The 23,436-nt window shown below is 40.3% G+C and overlaps 1 protein-coding gene across 3 annotated transcripts in view; it reads right to left on the bottom strand.

The window, feature by feature from the left end:
* HDAC9 (histone deacetylase 9) overlaps positions 1 to 23,436 on the bottom strand; it is a 344,873-nt gene that overhangs the window by 120,733 nt on the left and 200,704 nt on the right. For 2 of the 3 annotated variants that reach the window (XM_072153802.1, XM_072153803.1), the window contains one exon: positions 12,836 to 12,898. The exons of the other annotated variant lie outside the window; for it this stretch is intronic. In XM_072153802.1, the coding sequence (XP_072009903.1) occupies positions 12,836 to 12,898 (63 nt within the window). The remainder of the gene's footprint in view (positions 1 to 12,835; positions 12,899 to 23,436) is intronic. 3 annotated transcript variants of the gene reach the window in all.

The following is a 23,436-nucleotide window of genomic DNA, read 5'->3' as shown; positions in this document are numbered from 1 at the left end:
CTCACATATATGTTCCTGCTCTCAATACACATGTACACAAGGTCCTCCAAAGGTCCTGAAACCACAGATTGAAAACAGGCAGAAGGGACACATCCTCCATTCCCCCAAGAAGCTGATTCTAGTAGCATACGTAGGAAGTGATTTCAGACTTGTAGGGGCTATAATATCCATACAGTCCAGGGCCCATGGTGGTCTTAATCCGATCCTGTCTGTCAATGGCGGTTCCACCACTAAACTAGCAGCCCCCTCTGGTAGGGTGTAATTTATCCTTTCAAGCATTCCCTCTTTTATATATGTGAAAAGAGGAAAAGTCATCCTCCTCATATGTAAAAGGAGGCTTAAGGTAAAACGTCTTTTAAACAGGTTTGGTTCTGTGAGCTTTAACACTGTATGAACACATAGTAGATGGATATTACTGACTCTGTTTTCATCTGAATATATCCACTGTTCTATAGCTCACAGAACAGCGGTACTGATGCATTTTGAAAGATGAAATACTCCGTTTTAATATGAAATTTCTAAATCCGTTGTTTGCACTGCTATAGTTTTCAAGATATAAGTGCCTGAAGTGAATGTTAGAAAGGACATCTCATACCCAACTGAGGGTGCTGGTAGGTTAGGTGGTATAAGCTTTAAGTGGGTACTATAGCACAATGATACTGGTGACTTATAGCTAAGCCCCATGCAAACAACCTTTATCGTATTGTTTCGGTATGGGTAGCATGCAGCCACATTCATTTCAATGGACTATAAGTCCATCCATATGAATGAACGTATTACCCACTGTACAACTGTACTGCACTCCCCACTATGGAGACGGGGGAGAGGGGGGTGTTGAACAGCACAGTATATCTTACATTACATGCTTAAAAAAAAGACATATGTCCATAGGTTAGGACCAATATCAGATCCTTGGGGACTGATCAGTTGATTCAGTTCTCAAGAAAGAATAAAAGAGAGTATCCAGAGATGCAACTCTATTCTCTGTGCAGTGGTCAGACCTGGGAACTGCAGCTGATCTTCTATTCATCTGACACATGATTTGCAGCAAGGTGACTAATCGTGGCTGGGTGAGGGACGCACAGTAAGCGATCCACATGATATAAAGAAGAATGGGGTATATCAGACCAAGTCGCCTTCTCTGTGACTCCTTAGCACTCTATTCCACTACTGCTTGTTGTAAAAATTGGGCACTTTAAGAACCTGGAATCTTCAATGTTATAGCCTTCACTATTTTGTTTATTTTTATGGCTGATTGCTGTACTTTTAGATTGGAAGTAAAATTTTAGTTACTTTATTTAGCTTAATTTATACTAGATCCCTATATGCATATGAAATACAGCCAAATACAGCCATTATGTCATACAACATTTAATAGCAATTCAAACCCCTATGTAAACTGCACAGTACATATTTGCATATAGCATAGCTTGATGATGATAATATGACATATGAAATATATATATATATAGTACATACTATTATCTAAATACTTGAAAATCCAGCAAGATAGCCAGGGGCACTTACTTAGATCCAGGCATGTGATCGTCTTATAGTTGTTATCCATGGCCTCCTTGCTTCTAAAAATCAACATTAAAAATTATTCTAATGAGCCTGAAGGCCTCCAGATCCCTCACCCCCCCTCCCGTGCTGCAGATTAACAAGCTGTTACACTGTCTCCCCCCACCCTCTTTCAGCACTCACAGAACGTAACAGTCTATGAATCTGCAGCACACAGGGGCTCTTGTTACACCGCCAGGAGGATAGAAAAGAAAATCCATAGTCCAGACAAACTGCAAATATGGGTTCCTTTATTGAGTGACCACAGTGACATGTACCCATGGCCAACGCTTTTCAGATGGTCTTTCCATCCTTAGTCATGGCCTGGAGATGTTCAGGATTATTAGAATAATTGTAAAAGTTGATTTTAGAAGGAAGGAGGCCATGGATAACAAATACAAGAAGATTATCACAGCCACGGTGCCTGGATCTATGAGCAAGTGTCCCTGGTTTATCATGATGGATTTTGATGGCAGATTTCCTTTAAATATAGTGGTTGCAGCCTTGCAGCGCTGAGGACCCAGGGTCAACATCTGCAAAGAGTTTGTATGTTCTCTCCGTGTTTGTGTGGGTTCCTCTGGGTCCTCCAGTTTCCTCCCACACTCCAAAAAACATACTGGTAGGTAGATTAGATTGTGTAGTCACTACATAAATTAAGGGATTATTATTAATAACTTAGATGACAGAATTTGCCTCTGTACACTATTTAATGGCATATTGGTAGAAAGAAGTGAGTGCTGCGGCGCTACCTCATCTCCTGTTTTGCATGTTCAGACCATATGTACATTGGACCATTTGACATCCCTCACCATACCATGAATGTGCCCACTAGAAGGCATGGGGCCGTGAGCTGACCACAATTTGTGCAACTGGCTCATGGCATGAAGTCTAAATGTAATAACAGTTCACTGCTGTGTACAGCCTGACTACATGTAAGATACATCATCACCCACCATCAATCATATGCATCTAGCTAATGCAGATTGTTAAGAATTTTGATGAAATGTTACATTACATAATATCTGGCTGCATTTCACATACAAGTAAAGCTTTCAGTAGCGATAAAGCCTATGACAGGTTCTAAGTAATGCAATAAATGATAATGATAAACACTTTCCTATGAGCTATTTGCGTCCGGGTGATCTTCTAGCACTGGGCTCCGTTAATTCTGAAACAAATCACCTATAAATAGAATCTCGTTGTCTGCTCTTGTTAATGTCACCCAAGTATTTGTATCCTATGTGACAAGGTGGATGCTTTAGAAGACGAGTCAGAATTGCCCCAGAGCTTGCATCTTAGCTCCCGCTCGGGAAAATGCTAAGCATTTCTGTTATCCTATACATACATTTAGACATGATTATTCCCCCCTGCCCAAGCTTCTTATCAGGGTTGTTTTGGTAGCAAGCAGGAATTTGTGGTTTTCTTCATAGCGACCACAAATAAACCAAATATGACAGAATGGCTGCTTGTTATAAATAGTCATTCCGGTGTACAGTTATATTAGGAGGTAGCTTGGATGGCATGATAATACCTAAGAGACTAATCTTAGACGTGCAATGGCATGAGATGAAAATAATTGTCTAAGAATAGCTGACCCAGGGGAGCCAGCTCGCTAAAGATATCCATAGACATAAGCTGCTTACGCTTTCATTTATTTAAGAATAATCTTTAACAAGCTTTCCTTGAAAAGAATTTGTCGTTTTCCATTCAGCGAACAATATTGATTCGTTGCTTCCATGTTCTTTTCTCAGGCCGTAGGTATTTGTAAATGTCAAGCTCCTGCAGAACAGTGGTTAGCGATACATAATTAATGAAATTCTGTGGAGATTAATGAGCTGGTGGTTTTAATTGCAAGGTTCAAACATCCATTGTTGGGCATGACTCTTGGCTGGCATTGTTACCCCCACGTCCTAAGTATTAAACAAGACGTCATAATACTAGAGCATACTGCAGCACACAGTTATCATGTTTTTTATGTTATTAGCATGTTATTGATGATACCTGCTTTGATATTGACAACTTTGGTCAGTTGGTACGACAAATCAATGACCATGATAATTACTACTGTGCTTTAGATGATTTACCATTCTTACAAACACAATAAGGAATTTGCTTACATTTTACATTATTGTTCTTTGTGGTTTGGGACATGTGTTAGGCTGCCTTCACACATTGGGGGGAATTCATTAAGACTGGTGTTTAGATTACCAGTTTTAAAATCCCCCCCGCCGGCCGTCCTGTGATTGTAGGACTACACCCTCTTAGTATATACAGGCATAAACTCCGCCAGTCTCGACGTGCAGACCAGATCTGAACTGGCAAACTTTTTTTCTGTAGTCTCCTCCAGTTTTCCCATGGAGACTATAGTAAATGTGCCCAGCTTGGCTCACTGTCCACCCATCCCGATCCCCGCCTGACATACCCATACAGGTAGGAGAAAGCAAAAAAATGGTGAGGAGGGGGGGATTTATGTGCCTTCTTGAGGCAGTTTTCTGGCCATAATGAATGTCCCCAATTGCGTTTGAATTGCATTTTGAAGCACAATTCAAATGCAATATGGAAGGGCAAGAACCAATCTCATATTTGTTTTTGATGCAATTGCTAACAAACACCACGTTTTGCATCGTTTACATGCTAAATTTTTGGTGCTCATTATCAATCGCACGTATTTCAGTGGAAACGCCTATTCAATTGGGCCAAGACCCTTCCCTATGCTCAAAACACAATTCAAATGTATCATGTGAACGTAGCCTTAGTTGCTCCTGGTAGCTTCACTTTCCAGTTACATTGCTTAAGTAAGGAAATCTGCTATAAAAAGGATAGCTTCAATCACTAGGTAGAATCAATCACTAAACATTTAATGAAAGGTCCATTTACACAGGCAGGGCTATATCAATGCATTAAACATCCTTTGCTTGCGTCAGTCTGTTACATCAACTACAATAAATACTCAGATTGTCCTCCCTCACTACAGTTACACTTACTGCCGGCAGAACATCCCTGTTGGCACAGGGATCATTGAACATATTTTACACTACATTACAGATAAAATCAACCAAAGAAACAAACATTCATTCTCATGGGACAAGATTGGCCTCATAATGTCCCTTCCAAGAGGATTTGTTGTGGTCCATACATATTAGATAGCTGTTCGAAAGAGCCTTTATTTGACTCTTGTTCATCCCACAACTTTTTTCTCCCAATCACCCCCCAAAGACAGGTGTTCTCAAATAAGGCAAGATGAAAGATGCATATGGACACCTCAGGAGTGTGGCTTATCTATAGCCAAGAACAAAAGGACAGCCATAATAAAGTCCAACTGTCTAAGCTTTATCTCCTCCGACACATTCTAGCAGTAATGGTAGTTAGTAATCTAATGTGAATTGCTGGCTTACATGATTAGGCTCATTGATTATAAAATTGGGTGAGTTAAAGGGGTTCTCCAGTCTTAGCAAGTTAGGCCCTATCTACAGGATTGGTGGGGTTCTAAGTGATGGAATCATGAGAACAGACTCCTATCCTGTTGCTGTGACTAGTGGAGCCCTTTAAGGAGCGACTTGGACTGGACTAGGTATACAGCTGAATTACTTAAAGGAGTCGGTCACTTTACCTGTTTTTTTGTAATTTTTGTGTAAGTGTCGTGGGCAGGATATTAGGTAATTTACCAACATACATCTATTAAAAGTTCTGCACCTCCCTCCTGATATGAAGTGAAGTCTCCTGTTTTTTTACCTCATGAGCCAGACATTTCTGTCCATAAAATGGCTGCTGATGGAGGGTCATGTGATCTCTATCAGTCCATGGACAATCACTCCGCCAGGTACTTATGATAGTATTCATGAATATAAGATTAAGGTCCTGGCAAGGTGATTATTCAAGGACAGTTAGAGATCACATAGAATGTCTGGTTTATGAGGCAAAAGAACAGGAAGCTTCACTTTATATATCAAGAAAGAAGAGCAGTACTTTCAATAGATGTGTATTGGTAATTACCTCATATCCTGTCCCCCTAACTTAAACAATCATTACAAAAAACATGAGGTAAAGTGGCCAACCTCTTTAATTCAGGATACGTACCTTATTCATAGCTATAACATTGCGGTCCTTCATAGATGAAATTCAATTCCCAGAAACTTCTATATCGAAGGACTTTCAACATCTTGGCTATGATACAGCACAGAAGATCTAGTGTTACGGTCTACAGATTCTTCACAGTCTTATGGGCTTATTACATTGAAAGATTTTCTGGCCAATGAGGCACCCATTCACAAAAGGCCATAGAAAGCTTGGTTCTAGGAGATTGAGATTCAAGCACCACTATTATACCTAAGCAAAGGACCCGAAGAGTAGTTTTACTCTCACACTTCTCTATAACCACCAAAATGCACAACCGGCTGGTACTACAGAGAAGATCTGAGCACCATGTTCAATATCATAGGTCATTTAGCTACAACATGCCTCATATAGTCACCGTTCTATTCCTTCCTTGGGCCCTTGGCTATTGCTGGCCCAGAAACTTCTGAAGCTTCATGTCCAGCCCTGAAAGGTAAATGTTTTTTTACCGAAGGATATGGATGGGAACTGGCGAATAACCCCACTTATTGACTCAATGGGGAAGAATTATTAGAATTGTCTGAAGTAAAACTTTTCTAGTTGCCCATGGAAACCAAACAGAGCTCAGATTTAATTTTATAAACAGCTGTGGGAAAATGAAAGCTGAGCTCTGATTGGTTGTCATGGCCAACTAGAACATTTCTGCTCTCAGACATTTCTGATAAATCTTGCCCCAATATTCCAATTCTTCACCTTTCATATTGCATTTCTTATGTGTTACATGACTGTGATTATAACAAAAGAGCCAACGTTACAACAATGAAAGCAAAAACTACAGGAAATGCCACCACAGACTTACATTCTAGTATTACAATTAACACAAAATGAAGAAAAATCCAAAGTAAAAGAAACTGACATCTCATTGTATTATATGATACCGTAACCTAAAATAGTAACTTTATTTAAAAAAAAATGATGATTGCAAAGAACAGTATGAGAATGAGTAAGCACAGAAGGGGCAATTGTTTTCTTTTGTTTGGCAGAAGGTTAGCAACCCAGAAATTCTGTAGAACCCACAATGAGTGGCAGCTGATAAACAGACAAATTTATATCAATTAGTTTTTTTCTTTATAAACCCAAAATCCTACTCATATCAATTCAATATAAGATAATAGAAGCTGAGGGTGGATTATTAACTGTGGTATATGCCAGAGATGTTGTATGTATCAATGGGGCTTTCTGGACTTGAATATTTATGGCGACCTTACTGATCAATGAAGTGGCAGTGAGAAAATCAGGTAATAGTGTTCCTAAAATATGCATCTTTATCTACGTACAGTAAATAAGGGGTAGGAATAGGTCATCAGCGACAGTGACGCCATTCTAGGCATGTGCCTAGTTATGTAATGTGCAATCACTGAGTTCTTCAGTTGCTAGTAGTACAGACTTGTACCATGTTGGCCATAAAGACCAAAAGACGTAGTCATAAGGATGTATTAGATTATAGATTTATCTGTGTAACATAGGTGCACAGGTGTATATGTATGGTTTGCATTCTAAGGCCCGTTCCACACTTGCGAGTGTGATGCGATGAACTCGCATCACACTTGCAACGCATGCAGCCGGAATCGCACGGCCCGAACGCTTCACACCAGGAGTGAACTCAGCATGTCAGTTCACTCCCGGTGTGCAGTGTTCGGGCCGTGCGATCCCAGCTGCATGCGTTGCGAGTGTGATGCGAGTTCATCGCATCACACTCGCAAGTGTGGAACGGGCCTAAGTGTATAGGTCACTGTAATACATGTTAGTATGGTTGTGACAATGTAAAACTGACACTAAATCTATCAGGTTAGGGTCACATCAGGGTTGTAGAGCAGTAAAACTGAGGAGATGATTCAGCCTGTGATTCTGTGTTCTTATTACTAGTAATAGAGAGGAGAGCTCAGCATTATGGGAAGTGAGGTAAGCAGCTCTGGCCTCAGTCTCCATAGCCTATGTCACAACCAGGAAGTGTCCACCCCCTGAAGCTGATTTTATAGGAAGGGCTGATAGATAAACCAAGCTGGACCAGGCTGTAAATAAGCTAGCAACATGATATAGGTAAAATTGAAAATGTTGTCAAAGGTTCTCTCTTGCTGTTCTAAAATTAATTTTGACCATGTGACTATAGAAACAGGCCCAGCATATCACCAAATCGTTTTTTTACCTCTAAGGCTCTGTTCATGTTATTGTCATTGCATATGCGGAGATGGAGCCATAGATAGATACTTTAGGACAAAGTACAACGTTTAAACTGTAGCTGTCACGAAAACTACCAAAACCTTGGTATAAAATGTAAAAGGCTCCTATCAACATAGTTTAGTTATTTTGGCAAAACCACAAAATCTGCAGTTGTATTTCACTTCTCACTATAGAAACACAAAAAAACAGAACTACATAAAATAGGGAAGTTGTACATCACTATAATAAGAATATTACTATAAATACTATACATGCAAACTAAAAGGGATTGCATGTGCTCAGCGTACTACCCAAGTCTTGTACATAGCTTACTCAATGCTTAAGAGGAAGTTATCCAGACACCAGTATGTACTTCAGACATCAGTATCTACAAATATGTGGACACTAAAAATATGTGCACCCACTCAGAGCTCATACCTACCAATGATAGATATGTAAAAAGTCACCACTTCTGCATTAACTTCAACACAATGCCTTATATAAAGCATAAAATATTAGGCATAATCAGTGTAAAATATGAAAAAATGCTAAAGAAAAGGACAAATAATAAACTAGAAAGATTAAATTACCTATTTAAATAAATCATAACTAAAGTAAGAGCTTGTACTCCTTAAAGGAAACCTACCATCTCGGATCTGCCTATTAAGGAAGATCCGGTGGCAGGTTCAACTAATGAATGACATGGGAGCCCTTTTTAGGGCTAATCCTTGAGTGGTCTGTAACTTTATAAAGGTATGCAGATACTGAAAAAACTGGATGTGTACAAAAGAAATAATCTAAAATTATATCTGATGTAGCTTAAAGGGGTTGTCCAGCTAATATAAAAACAATGTTAGCATTTATTTAAAAAAGTTATACCATTTTTTAAAATATATTTTCTGTGTCAATGGTTTTCTGAATCTCTGCTTGCTGTCGTGCCAATGTCATGACAATCAGAGGTGCACCATCCATGAGGCAAGTTGAGCCTCTCACCTCAGGCAGCAGTACCTGCAGCAAGATGGGGGGGAAGCCTCAGGGGTGCCATTACCAGCTGCAAAGAAGTACCTGACACTAGTGTCTCTTCACTCCCTATGTCAGCATGGGTTTGAAACACTTAATGCAGAACCCATTTACTGGAAAAACTTACCGGATATACTAATACTGGATATGGGCAGAGTGGGTTGCCATCTATAGCTCACCTCAAAATGTTTGGGTTCACCCATGCATGCATTGGAAGCTTTATTGTTTCTTGTGAATGAAAAACGGTCCATAATAATGTGCTGACGATGTCAAACAGGTGCTCTGATTACTGTAATGAGCCTTGCACCTGTGTGACGTCACATGACCAGGGACAGATTTCTACACACAGGGAGGAAATTTAGGACTTTTCTTTTAACAAACAATAGCATGAAAATGGACAACCCCTTCAATTGATAATATTTAAAAATCAACCATCCTACAATCAAAACTGTAAGACTGTAATAGTATATTTTTTTTCTTACAATATCTTATTGTTCATGTTTTTAGACAGGATAAAGTTGCGTGGTATGTCGCTCATTTTTACCTCTCCTCAGTGTAGGTGTTTCTAGTTATATGAATCCTAGATTACAGATTCTAACCTCCCCACAGATAGGGAAAGCCTTTTCAGTAAAAAATTGAAGAAGGCAAAGCAGTAATTATGGGAGCAGCATTAGGAATGTATGTTGTGTGTGTCAAATGTTAGGAGGCTTCTCTCTGTAAAAACACGACACCCTATCTATTCCAAATACGATTTCTCAATTAAACCTATTAAAACTATAACCTTTAGTCTCACACGTCTTTCATAACAAGTATGTCTGCCAAAACCGAGATAATCTATGCATATTTATATTTGTATGCATGTTGCAATCAAACGGTTTATGCCCCGTTTTCCCTCGTCCCAATTCATGAGTTGGGAGGCCATTTAATGAATATACAGATTCCCTTTTTAAGACATTTTTGTAGGTGTAAGAGCTGTAAGGTCTTCCATCTTGACAGACAACTTTTAATAAATGAGAGGTCGGCTTTAATATTGGGCTTTAGGATTGACATTCAGGCTAGATTCACACAAACAAGCCGATTCTTGGCCGTGAAAAATAGATATTAACATCTGTTTTTCACTCTCGATTTGCCACTTCGGCATTCATTTTTCCTTCTAAACTATAATACGAGTGTTGTGTTTATGTACTACAATTTTTTCTAATGTGAAAATGAAACATGGACATATTCAATCTACTGCAAACCTAAAGATAAGAACTACTTACAATATACCTGTAACTAAAGTATAAATTGGACTACAACAAAATTGCCTCTAGTCTCAAAAGCTTAATGCGTTTTACTCTCTATCCAGAAGCAAAATTAAAAAAAATGTCTAAAAAAATTATTTTTGATGCCCATAGCATCCAAGCACATCTTTCCTTTTGTATTGTGAAAAATAAAGACTTTGATGAGATTGGGTATTACTGGCAATGGAGACAGCTGGAAATGTGCATTCAATGTATATGTCATGTCAGAGCGCAGTATATGTGCACCTGCCATGAGATGAGTTGAGCCTCTTGCCTCAGGCAGCACTGTTTGCAGCTAGATAGGGGGACGCATCGGGGTCACAGTTATCTTCTATAACAGATACATCACTTAAAATAGTTTCACTTCATACCTGATGTCAGCGATGCTGCATGAAGAAGCCACTTACTAAAAAATAACCTGATATATTACTACTGTTTGGAGTAGATGGGGCACCATTCTATCCCATTAGACAGCAGAGAGTTTAGGTTCAACATTGTATATAGGCTTGTGTCGTGGCATACAACGGCTTATACGACAGAGATCAGAGGCTTCTAGGGCAAGGCAATGGCTGTGAATTTTTGTATTTGGTCTCTATTATCTCTACTAATGGTTATTTGTACATGTTTTACATGGACATCAAGTAAAGTGTTACAAGTAATAATAATTGCTATGCATACTTAATGGTCTATGATTGACAAAAAAAAAGCGGCCCCTGTCTATACTTAGACAACAAGTATAATAACACTATTCTTTCAACTACAGATTCTTCCATATATTTATCAATGAAGAAATCAACACTGAGATAGATGAGTAAAAAAACTAATATGTCAAGACGCCATGACTGCAGAGGCTAGCGATACATATACCAGTACTGGTAGGGTACATGTTAAAGGTAAGTTGCTCTAAGAAAGTTTCTAGAAGTAATTTAAGAAACTTTTGCACCAGAGAAATTTCCAATAAATCCAAAACCCAAAGAATTTTATGAAAAAACCAAGAGCAGATGCTGCAGGACCTTTGGCATATAGTTTCTCCATCCCCGTAAATATACAGTATATATTAAGGTCATCTGAAAATCTATACTATTTATTTTAATATTTTTGGAGATGGAAGATGCCCTGCAACATTGACACTGCTCAGTTTCAGGGAACTGGGGGAATATGTCTACAATCCAGACCTATACGTATAAATATTCTAGAATCAACATTTTGGCGTATTTGGCATATGTTTGTGTTCTAGTAAAGGTGAGTAAGACAGCGCCAAACAATCAAACGATTGTATAAGGCCACTATGATCGTGATACATAGCAGTACATGGTATAACTGACATGTTATCGACCCCTCCGTGACAATTCACCCCCAGAAATACGGCTCCATCTGCAAAATGGAAAGTCCACAATAAGGGATTCTCAGAGAAATCACGTTTTTTGTTAGTCGTTCCCCACATCTCATGTAAGTGCAGAGTATTTTTTCTGAACAAATATCATATTAGCTCACAATGTAATACAGTTGGGTGACTGACACATATGAACTCATAGTAATAATAATAAAATGTATACATCACACAAATCATACAGCGATTGTGAAGCGGAGAGCTCCCGCAACTCTTGCTTTAGTCATAAGTATCTATCAATGCTGGTAATAAGGCTGCATGCACTTCAATAACGTATTATTATGGACTGGTGGAATAGGACTCATGCCGGGTATAATAAGTAGAAATTTATCTTTAAGAGCGACTATGAAGTGGAACTATTACAGAGGGCGCTGCCTATACTACAGTGAAGACCACCGCTATGAGAAGATTTCTACCACTTCCTGTGACCACTCTTCAATGCAGTTATGTTTGGTCATATAAAAGGATATTAACTGTATTTTCTATATATAATCTTCATCCAAATAAAAAAAGAAATGTACACACCGATAAAGTGGTAACTTGAACCTACCTGCAGTCTTTCTAGGGTCAAAAACTGAATCCTTACTAATAGTCTATGCAAAGTATTAGTAGGCCTAGAGTAACAATCACAGTCAAGTGGTTGTCTCACAGAGAAACTTACCTATTAGTAGCATAGTTATTATTGCTTTCTATTGCAAGAGGCAGACTGATATTCATATTAAGTATCAGATCAGTATGTACAGACGTAGCAGAGACGAGCTGTCACCTATAGGCAACACTGTTTGAACTCTGGTATACCCCGGACGGTCTACCTGCAATTCTTGGGAAATGACAGATATGACCGGATGATGATATATATATATATATATATATATTTAAAACCTGTGCTTTATCTGAAGACAACAGAGAATTTGCATAACATACATTATGCAACACATATATTATATATAACGTTACGCAAATGTATACATTTATGCTTATATAACTATATGTACAGTTTTAAACACACATATATATATATATATATGCACATAAATAAATATATATATATATATATATATATATATATATATATATGGTATATTCAAATATGTATATGCATACTGTATATTCAATATTTATAGTCAATCTGATAAATTGTACAGAGCTAGTCATATCACATAGAATAAGAAATGCCGCGTTGAAATAAATATACATTTGAGTGTCAAAAATCATGAGAAATGACAAATCCTCCATAAATGTCAGGTAATAATAAGTTAGGCGATGCCGGGTGTTATCATTGTAAGAGCATGCAGCAATGTCTCCTTACCTGGGCTGATCATACTATGCATTCTGTGCTGTGCCAGGAGCTTGTCACGACCAGATACCCCATCTGAGGAAAAACATGATTCACTCTCATAAATTGTCTGCAGCATATTCCAGTCACTGTGTGTAGTTCAGACACATGAAAGCTTCATCACTCTTCTGCATGGAAGCGACCCCTCAGCAGTGTTAACTCCTCCACAGGGGGAGGGGGAGGCTCTCATACACTTTGACAATTATTCCATTTTTATACACATATTTACAGGGCTAACTACCCTTATGGATAGGAGCTGTCAGAGGCGAGGAGATGCCTGCTATCACAGCCACTGCTTGTCCTCAGAGCAGGTGCAACAGGAGGCTTCAGCCTCAGGGCGTTCTCTTCCTCAGTAATGAAAGGCAGCATGAAATAAGAGGATGAAAGCGTGAAAATAAAGCTGAGGAAGGAGAAATCTGTCCGCTATATAGAGAGAGGAACAATGACACAGCCAGCAGCACCCTAAGGAAGTGTCCTGTATCTATGTGTCTTCCTCCCTGCCTGTGCTTCCTCTCCCTCACCCGCTCTCTCTCGCTCTGCCTGGCTCTACAGTTAAAGTTGGCTAAAGCTGGTGATAACTCATTTGCATGTGAATCAACAACAGCGTGGCCTACAGGGTCCAAAAATAGAACAATGGCCAGCCCGAGCCAAAAATAGGTCAAGCAGGGCCGAGTGATCGGAGCCTACATTAATGTATTTAAAAATATCCCAGCAAACACAGCTGTCCGGTCCCTGTCTTAGGAGGAACACAGCCAGTCCTCTAGGGTTCACAGTAATCATTAACATTTTACAAGCAAATAATCCTACTAGTCAGACCAGAACGGCGATTACTAACATAGAGTACATCTATATATAGCTATATGTAAAATATAGCTACAGCTCCTAGGCCTCAAGCACTATACCAGGTCCCCAAAACTACCGGGGGTGTTTATAGGACTCATGTGACATATATGATCACTGGCCCCTGGTGTCGGAGTTATGAAAGTGCATAAGTCATAGTCACACCTGAACCCAAGATAGTTGAGGGGCCTATAGGATGGTTCCAAGCAATACAGGCAGTCCCCGGGTTACGTACAAGATAGGTTCCATAGGTTTGTTTTTAAGTTGAATTTGTACGTAAGTCGAAACTGTATATTTTATAATTGTAGTTCAAGAAGAAAAAAATAATTGCCCCAGTGACAATTGGAGTTTCAAAATTTTTTGCTATAATGGGACCATGGATTATCAATAAATCTTCATTACAGACACCTTACAGCTGATCATTACAGTCTGGGACTATAGTAAAGCATCCAGAGAGCTTCACCTGAGGTCACAGGGGGCAGAGGGGTCCATCTTTAAGTCGGGGAGCGCCTGTATTATAAATGAAGAGGTAATGTGAACAATGAACATGATGAATGTTCAATATTAAACTTCACCCTTAGTTTACTTTATTGGCTTGATGTCATTTTTTTCATGCTGTCACTTTTTATACTGTTGTCAAAACCAAGAAGATCAGTTAAAAAAAGCAAAAAACACAAGGAATAGGAGAGTGCTGTAAGATCACGTGAACCCCTACTGATCTGCATGATCTGGATAGGCCATAACTATGGATTAGCAGACCCACTTAAGTTCAGGCCTAGTTGAGTTCAGCCAGACCCAAGCCACCGTTACCGTCCGGTAAATGTTGGTGCTCATGTGCCAGATAAATTTAAATGTCACCACTGACTTTTTGTTCCCTAGTCATAATTTGCAAACTTGGTCCAACCCCTTGAAGCAATACCAAAAGGTATTGTGTTGAGTCGAAGCACAACTCTCTTGTCCATAACCATTTTTTGTTGTACGAGCGCTGTCCGAGTCTACATTAGACAGCACTCATACAGAACTCTGACTCATTGATAGTATATTGTGCGCATCAGAAGTTCTTAATGGTCTGTTTATTTAATCCTATCTGGGAAGAATTCCCCATGCACTACTCTGATGTAAATTTGAAACTCAATCTATGGAAGTCAATGGGTGCATGGAAACAAAGGCACTCCCCATGGGTGCCAGCCCAACATTGTCAGTTCTTCACTTATCTGGTTCAAAATAGCCCAGAGCTTTAAAAATATGACAACTGGGAAGACACCAGTACTGCAGATATGGATGATAGCACTGGCAAATGTTTTGCACTCACCAAAATCGTATGATTTTACACTCAGTTTGTGGGCAATATGTAAATGTGCGATGTAGTGTACATTGGTTCCTTGGCTGCACCACTCAATAATCTTAAATTACTTTGGATTTATTGTAGACCACTATGAAAAACATTTTTTCCTAGATATTCTACAATTAAGTATGTTAATGTATATGGAATTTGTATTTACTGACTTATTTCTTCCCATGAACTTATTAGAAAATTCCACACACAGTAAGCTGAAAGGAATTTTAATTCTCAGTGGCATTCCTGACAGCAGACAGGTATTACATCAGATCCCGTGTTCACAGCACCATATATAACATGGGGTGCCCAAAATAGCAACAGTGCCCATGTTCACACAGATTTTGGATGTATATTCTCTGAATCAGAAGATTCTCATGTGCAGTTGGTGCAACTTTTTATAACATATAACACACTAAACACTTTAATAAAAGATTAATCTTAATGAATGGATTTAGCCAACATTCATCTACAGGAGCATAGAAGTATCAGTGAAAAATGGATAGCTTCAATATAAATTACCTTATATACTCGAGTATAAGCCTAGCTTTTCAACACAAAATTTGTGCTCAAAAACCCTAATTCGGCTTATACTCGAGTCAACTAAAAAATAAAGTCAAAACTCACCTTTCTGACGTCACCCATAGGTCCTCTTCTGTCTGAGACAGTCTAAGACAGAAGAGGACCTATGGGGGACGTCGGAAAAATGAGTACAGTGTAATTTTTTTTCCTACAACAGGGGCTGGGCAGGCTGTATGCTACAGGGGCTGAGCAGGCTGTATGCTACAGGGGCTGGCAGACTATATACTGGGAGGCTGTAACCAATGCATTTCCCACCCTCGGCTTATACTCGAATCAATAGGTTTTCCCAGTTTTTTGTGTTGAAATTAGGGGTTTCGGCTTATACTCGAGTATATACGGTATATTTTCCATTGGAACCAACTTAATGGGCGATCAATCATTGAAAATCAGACAAGGAAAAGACACTGGGGCAGATTTACTTACCCGGCCCATTCGCGATCCAGTGGCGCGTTCTCTGCGGAGGATTTGGGTCTTCCGGGGATTCACTAAGGTAGTGCACCCAATGTCCACCAGGTGTTTCACCAAGCTAGCCTGGGTGCAGGTAAGCACGTGTCAAGCAACATATTTTATTTTTTTTTAAACACAGCGGATTTTCCGAATCCATCTGGTTTTCTTACGGCCACGCCTCCGATTTCCGTCACATGCATGCCGGCGCCGATGCGCCACAATCCAAACACGTGCGGCAAAATCCCGTGGCAATTCAGCGAAAATCGGTGCAAATCGGAAATATTTGGATAGCCCGTCGGAAAACCGCAATTCGAGCCCTTAGTAAATGACCCCCACTGAGTTTAAGGCCAGTTGCCCATGAGCAAGCTGTTTACTGGACCAAACCCAGATGTACTGAACTGTACTCAGTTGTCAGTTCAGCAGTTGTAGGCTCAATTTAGTAAATCTGATATGTGTATTGAAAGAAACTTGCATTATGCAGGCCTGGCATTAGGGGGTGGCAAACTGAGCATTTGCCCAAGGCCCCCTGGACTTTTGTGGACAGAGAATGTATTGTTCCTTTAATACTCCTTGGTTGAATGACCAGGTGAAGATGCTAATCATCTATCTCCTGTCGATATATCTATCATCTATATGTCTAGTTATATATCTCCTATAATTTGTCTATGTCCTATCTATCTATCTATCTATCTATCTATCTATCTATCTATCTATCTATCTATCTATCTATCTATCTATCTATCTATCTATCTATCTTTTTATCTATCTATCTATATATTCTATCTATTATCTATCCATCTATCAATGGATCTTCTATTTCTCTTCTACTGTATCTATCTATCTTCTATCATCTATCTATAATAATGATAATAATTCCTTTATTTAGATAGCGCCAACATATTCTGCAGCGCTGCCCAGAGCTTGCCAATTAAGTCCCTGTCTCCATGGAGGCTAAGAATCTAATCACCCTACCAGTATGTTTTTGGAGTGTGGGAGGAAACCGGAGAACCCAGAGCAAACCCACGCAAACACAGAGAGAACATACAATATATAATATATATTATCATCTCCACACTGAAATCCCACTCCACTTGTCACATAAGTTGTCTTGAAACTTAAAAAACTTAAACATTTGAGAAATGGGATGCAAATAAATATGTAAATTTTTTTCTAGGATCATGGTTAAAACAAATACATGATTTCCTTACAAGATAAGGTTGTATGTATTTTACTAAAAAGCCTATAGTAATTCCCAGTAGGAAGTCTGCAAGAATGGGGCCCCCAAACAACAGAAGTCTGTCAGCAAGTCACAATACAAATTATGGGCTGTGTGCATAAACCATGGATGCAATGCTCCTCTCCCCCACACAAAATTGCATGCTAAGTATGTGACAAAAAACCTACGGTTAGAACATGTCATCATCTTGTCTCCTCACTCACAGGCAGTCACCTCTAATAAGGTACTGGCTACAATGAAACCAACGGGAGCACAATGTGCAGCGCAGGCCTCTGCTTGGGATTTGGCCTGGTAGAAAATCCTGTACAGTTTATGCTAATGTTCTGTTTACTCTCTAGGAAATTATATGACATGGAAAATGACTCACACTTGTTTATTGCAGGGATCTTTCAATCCTTAATGGCGTTTTAGCGGAAGCGTGAAAATCTGGCCAGCTTTTGGAGGAATAAATACGTAGATAATGTTTTATTTTATAAAAATGAAACTTTCAGAGGGTTTATACCTTAAAGAATATCTACCACAAGGATGAAGAAAGACTGTATGCAAATGAGTCTGAGGGGCTCCAGGGTCCATTGGAGCCCCTCAGGCTCATTTACATACAGTCTTTCTTCATCCTGGTGGTAGATGCCCTTTAACAAGTTGTGGTCTGAGAGTCATTAGCTGTGATCTTTTGTGGGATTCCACAGCATTTGTTAATTTCTCTACAATGCTATCAAGGAATAAATAATGCATTACAGATCCCAATGAGACAACAATTTCCTGAAAAATATTCCCCCAAATTACAAATATTTTCTCTCTTTTAAGAAAATACATAGGATTTGAATTGCCATCAATCAACAAGCAGCCATTTCTGTGCCATGCTACCTAGGCACCATCCCAGGCACCATCCTAGGCACCATCCCAGGCACCATCCTAGGCACCATCTTAACCTCCCCCATGTGTCCTGGAGCTCCCTCTTGTTCTCCTGCTTTAGGTTCATCTTACTCCTCCCTGCTGTGGCTCTCTGGAGTCTTCTGATGTCTTGTCCGTACTATGACCATCTGCTCCTCAGTAGCCAGGACACAACAACACACCTGTTTCTCAGCAAATGCCTACAAAACATCTTCTTTTGAGGCCCCTTCCCCCAACCTTCGACTGTCTTAAAAGAGAGTCAACATAATATCTGAAGCTGCCAAGGTATCCTCTGGTCTGCTCCCGTGGGCTTTGACTGGCTTATCTTCTGATCCTGTCTGCTACCCATCAGGACCTACTACTTGAATGCTGCCAACACTGTTTTGTCTACTGTTTAAGAAGTACGCTGCCTCAAAAGCGGGGGAGTAACTAGGAGAGGTTACGCCCCATAACAGACTTCTGAATAGGACCTCGACCCCTAAGAGAGAACACATATTTGTATTCTCACACATTGGGGCACATTTACTTACCCGTCTTGACGTGTTCCCCGAAAGTGTATTGTCTGACTGGAATGCACTCTGCTGCGATTCAATACGATTGTGCGCCCAATATCCTGCATATGTCGCTTCCCCGCTCAGGTCTGTCACCCTCTTCTTCCTGGTGCATGTAAGTGCATTGTCTTGTGACACAATTTGAAAGTTAAATCCCGCGCTCAGTCCGAATCAGTCGGATCGTCCAACAGCCCGCCCCTCCGATTTGTGTCGCATGGAAGCCAGCGCAGCTGCGTCAAAATCCGATTGTGTTCAGCACAATCCCCTGTATTGACAATGTCAATAGTTGCGCTTAGTGTATATATTGGGACCTTTCCCAAAGCATACACTGAGCATATCCTAAAAACACTTCACATGTATATAATAGTGCTCCATTCTTTAGTGTGTCAGGTTAAATGCCGCGGCCCCCTGACACTTCGGGCCCCATAGCAGCTGCTATGGCTGCTGCCACTGCCCCTGCTCAAAAGACTATGATTCCAGCAGACTGACATAGTAACTAATGCAGACTGATATTACTACTAAGTCACCTGTGACTAAAAAAGAGTACTCCTGAGTAGTGATTAGCGGACACCTTACAATTTGTAGCTCAGATCCCACAAGAAAAACCCACAATCATAGCTGGCATTGTTTGCGGTTGTTAACTGTTTAAGTGTCACTGACTACGTTGGCAGTGGCATTCAAATAATTGCAGGCCATGCACTGCCATTTTGGGGAGTATTGAGCCACCAACATGCTTGTGCTGGTGCAGCGCTGCCCCAGCGATTAAAATGCCACTGGCTACTTCAGCTCAACTGCCTTGACTTTGCCTGCGGCATTTAAAGAATTAATCCCCACAATTGGCACCAGAATCGATCATGGGCCTTAACGTCTGGGCAGTTGAGCCGAACTCGGTCCCTGTCCCGAACTTCTTTGAACCAATTCTTTTCGGTTTGGGGCAACTCTACACTACTTCAGAGGTCAAAGCAATCTGAGGACAACCTGCAGATCCCTGTCCAGGGGTTAAATGATGAATTCCGCTAAACTATGTTCCTGGGTTTAGACCTAAGGCACATCAGGTGCAACTCAGTAGGTCATCACATGACTTGATATCCCTTGAGACAGAACTGCTGGATTGTATTGTACCTATAGCTCTACAACATCAGCCCTTTTGTAGTAAAGAGGGTGTGGCAGTATAGTTCCATGTTGGATGTTGCTAACAGTGTCAATGAAAATGACTGAAGAGCAATGACATTACAGAGTAATAGTAAGAATATCATATTTGCTTAAAGAAGGTTTTCTAATTAATAAATATTTTCATTATACTTGATATCCTTAATACCTTATATACTCGAGTATAAGCCTAGTTTTTCGCCACAAAAAATGTGCTGAAAACCCCAAACTCGGCTTATACTCGAGTCAAAATAATAAATATATCTAAACTCACCTTTCCGGCGACCCCTGTATATCTTCTGTGCGATCTGTCCGGCAGCGGCGGCAGGCTATATACACTGGGGCAGGGTCTGGCAGGCTATATACACTGGGGCAGGGGCTGGCAGGCTATATACACTGGGGCAGGGTCTGGCAGGCTATATACACTGGGGCAGGGTCTGGCAGGCTATATACTGGGGAGGCTGTGACCAATGCATTTCCCACCCTCGGCTTATACTCGAGTCAATAGGTTTTCTCAGTATTTTGTGGTAAAATTAGGGGCCTCGGCTTATACTCGGGTCGGCTTATACTCGAGTATATACGGTAAATTAATAGATAATTAATATTTTCCTTAGTTAGTTAGTTTTCTAGCACTGTATTTCATCCCATTCTCAGTTTATATGTATAGAGCATGTGCTCTACAACTAAAATTGTAGCCATGATGTCATGAGGCAGTGCTGGACCTCTACAGATACTGATAGGTCTGTAGCCCATGTTTCTGTTTGCATAGTTTTTTCTAGTTTTTATTGTATAAACTAAATAACAACATAAAAGGAGCAAATTGAAACTCTCTGGTACTGGAATAAAAAATAATAACAGGACCAATCAATAGAGGAACGATGCCTAAAGGAAATCTCACATCAAAATACAGCACAATAGATCCAGGCACTGTAACTTTGGTAACCTTCTTATATGTGTTCCTTCTAAAATAAACTGTTATAATTATGCTAATGGGTATAAGGGGCTCTGGTTGGTGCTATCAGAGCCCCTCAGATTTACCGGCTGCTTACAATGAGCAGAACATGTTTCACCCATCTCCTTGCTCTCTTCTTCCTCCCTCTCCCTGTGTAATCTAGCAGCAGCAGGAAGTGCAAGGGAAGGGGAGACCTGCTCTGCTCATTGTAACAGCCTGTGAAACACCCACCAGAGCTCTTAAGGCTCATTAGTATCATTTTAAAATTGTATATTAAAACGAAGGAGACCATGGATAACAAATATAAGAAGTTTACAGCAGTCGAAGTGCCTGGATCTATGAATAAGTGTCCCTGGTTTATCATGATGGATTTTGATGGTAGATTTTCTTTAAAGGGAACCTGTCAGCAGAAAGTGACCTAATAAACCACTACCAGTATGTTGCCAATCAGATAATCACCTTCCAGATTGTGTTTCTTTCATGACCCAGTGTGGTGGTCTCATCAAAAAAATTTAAACTGGTTGAATAAAGTCAAGGAGGTGGAGATTTTAACACTGTAGTCAACCTCTCTCTTCCTTAGAAAGCCCCTTCACTGTAATTGCTGGTCCTGCATATAAAGACATCACTAACCAGATCTCCTGAAGTCCAATGCATGATGTCATTCAAAGAGGAGAAGGCTTTCAGAGCTCTCCACCTTGACTTTATACAACTAATTTACATTGTTACGCTGTTTGACAATATACTGGTATTGGTATATTAGGCCAATTGCTGATGACAGGTTCTCTTTAATAAGAAAGGTGCTACAAAACTGCAATGAAGAAGAATGGGAGTTATAAATGGGAGCTATGGCCAAGGTGTGTGTTTTGTACGCCCAAGGACAAATACAATAGATGTAGATGGAGGGGATAAACTCTTTTACTGCCCTGAATTATCACTCTTTGCACGGTTTGGGATTAAATTTATTTTTTGTTAACAGATGTTTTCTATACCTGAAGAAGTGTTTTTTATATATTGTGGTAGCGTTATCAATGTTATCAGTTGTCCATTGCACATGCTGATTACTTCAGGCTGCTTATATCGAGTGTTGAAGATGAATGTATAAATTACTATTCCCATTATAACAAAACTAAAAGATGTAGTAAAGGTCTTCAACTTTAACCCTTTGCCGCCGAAGCCACTTTTCAATTTCCTGACACAGCCCATTTTTTCAAATCTACCATGTGTCACTAGAAGTGGTTATAACTTCAGAACGCTTTACCTTATCCAAGTGATTTTGAGATTGTATTCTCATGACAAATTGTACTTCATGAAAACTTTGGTCATATGTTTGCTGTTTATTTAGGGGGGAAAAAACTATATTTGCCAAATGTAAAAATGTTCAATTTTCAAAATTAAAATGTTAACATTTTTTCGAGACATACCTTATATACTCGAGTATAAGCCTAGTTTTTCAGCTCAAAAAATGTGCTGAAAAACCCAAACTCGGCTTATACTCGAGTCCAAAAAAATAAATATATCTAAACTCACCTTTCCGGTGACCCCTGTATATCTTCTGTGCGATCTGTCCGGCAGCGGCGGCTGGCTATATACACTGGGGCAGGGTCTGGCAGGCTATATACACTGGGGCAGGGTCTGGCAGGCTATATACACGGGGGCAGGGTCTGGCAGGCTATATACACTGGGGCAGGGTCTGGCAGGCTATATACACTGGGGCAGGGGCTGGCAGGCTATATACACTGGGGCAGGGGCTGGCAGGCTATATACACTGGGGCAGGGTCTGGCAGGCTATATACACTGGGGCAGGGTCTGGCAGGCTATATACACTGGGGCAGGGTCTGGCAGGCTATATACACTGGGGCAGGGGCTTGCAGGCTATATACACTGGGGCAGGGTCTGGCAGGCTATATACATTGGGGCAGGGGCTGGCAGGCTATATACACTGGGGCAGGGTCTGGCAGGCTATATACACTGGGGCAGGGTCTGGCAGGCTATATACACTGGGGCAGGGTCTGACAGGCTATATACACTGGGGCAGGGTCTGGCAGGCTATATACACTGGGGCAGGGGCCGGCTGGCTACATACACTGGGGCAGAGCCTGGCTGGCTATATACTGGGGAGGCTGTGACCAATGCATTTTCCACCCTCGGCTTATACTCGAGTCAATAGGTTTTCCCAGTATTTTGTGGTAAAATTAGTGGCCTCGGCTTATACTCGGGTCGGCTTATACTCGAGTATATACGGTAGTCATAACAGCAAAATAACTAATCAACATTTACCAAATGTCTGCTTTATGTTGACATGGCTTTTTATACGTCCTCTCATTTTTGTAGGATGTTATATTTTTTGGTTGACAGAGCTGATTTAGGGCTTGTTTTTTAGTCTCTGTCACTGAACATCTCTGTCATTGAACATCTCTGTCTATGACCAACTCTGTCCGGGACTGTCTTTGACCGTCTCTGTCTCCAACTGTCTCTGCCTCTGACTGTCTTTGTCTTCGAATCTCTGTCTGTCTCTGACTGTTTCTGTCTTTGACTGTCTCTGTCTCTGGTTGTCTCTGGCTATCTCTGTCTCTAACTGACTCTGACTGT

Source organism: Engystomops pustulosus, chromosome 5, assembly GCF_040894005.1.
Source record: "Engystomops pustulosus chromosome 5, aEngPut4.maternal, whole genome shotgun sequence".
Lineage (NCBI taxonomy): Eukaryota > Metazoa > Chordata > Amphibia > Anura > Leptodactylidae > Engystomops > Engystomops pustulosus.
This window is presented reverse-complemented; position numbering and strand designations above follow the sequence as displayed.